We start from the raw sequence: 905 nt of genomic DNA, 5'->3' as shown, positions 1-905 counted from the left end.
ATATATATATATATTGTTCCTGACTTGATTACAACTTGTACAATAATTTTTAAAAACTCAAAATTAATTTCAATTATTAATAATTATGAACTTATAACTAAACTAACTAATATAAAAAGAAAAAAACTTTTTCTACTCATCATCTTTCTTCTCTTTCTCATTCTTCTTATCATTCTTCACAATTCACTTCTCATTCTTCTTCTTCTTCTTCTTCTTCTTATCTGAGATGATAATCATCTCAAAATCTCTCTTCACTACCTTCTCAGAGAAGGGTTCTCACTGCTCTCTCTCAGCCAGGTCAACCTGCATCTCAAAATCCCATATTTCCTGGTCTGCTGTCTTGGGTTTCACCCCAGCAGTAAGCAGATTGACATGCTCAGAGAGCAGGGCTGCCTTCTCAATATTCTGAATCATGGAGTACATTTGAGACCTGAACAAGGCCTCAATTCCCTTCTTCTCTGCCAGCTCCTGCTAATCAATTAGAGAACAGAAGTATTATCAAAAATTATTATCTCTCAATAAATAAAAAACTTATCAGTTTTGACTTCTTTGTCTCTCACTTCAACACTCTCTCAATCTTCTTCTGTCATTACTTATTTACAGTAACACTCTTCTTCTCTCTCTCTCTCTTCATCTTGATCTCAAATCATTCTCAGAACTTCTTCTGATTCTATCACTGCTGCATGAGACTCTTCACTGTCTTCTTCTTCAATCTCTCATGAGCAGTGTCATCTGCATTATTCCTATACTTAGTTCAGTCTAAATCTATCAGAAGTGTTACTTAAAATCATTATTATTCTACTCTCTTGCAGAGCCTTTTCAAGGTATTATAACATGCCTTGCAATCTGTCTCCTCTCACTTGAATATCTTCTTCTTCTCTCTCTTCAATCTGTGACAGTGCTCA

At 34.7% G+C, this 905-nt stretch overlaps 1 protein-coding gene across 1 annotated transcript; it reads right to left on the bottom strand.

Annotated features, from left to right (window-relative positions):
* Positions 1–276: 276 nt before the first annotated feature.
* On the bottom strand, positions 277–634 carry BDCG_16130 (uncharacterized protein; the record flags this gene model as incomplete). The annotated part of the gene is made up of 2 exons (XM_045425392.1): positions 277–471; positions 602–634. The coding sequence occupies 2 exons, from the start codon at positions 632–634 to the stop codon at positions 277–279; spliced, it is 228 nt and encodes a 75-aa protein (XP_045279153.1).
* Between the last annotated feature and the right edge of the window lie 271 nt (positions 635–905).

Source organism: Blastomyces dermatitidis, assembly GCF_000003525.1.
Source record: "Blastomyces dermatitidis ER-3 genomic scaffold supercont1.1, whole genome shotgun sequence".
NCBI lineage: Eukaryota > Fungi > Ascomycota > Eurotiomycetes > Onygenales > Ajellomycetaceae > Blastomyces > Blastomyces dermatitidis.
The sequence above is the reverse complement of the archived record's forward strand: the minus strand, read 5'-3'. Positions and strand labels throughout refer to the sequence as shown.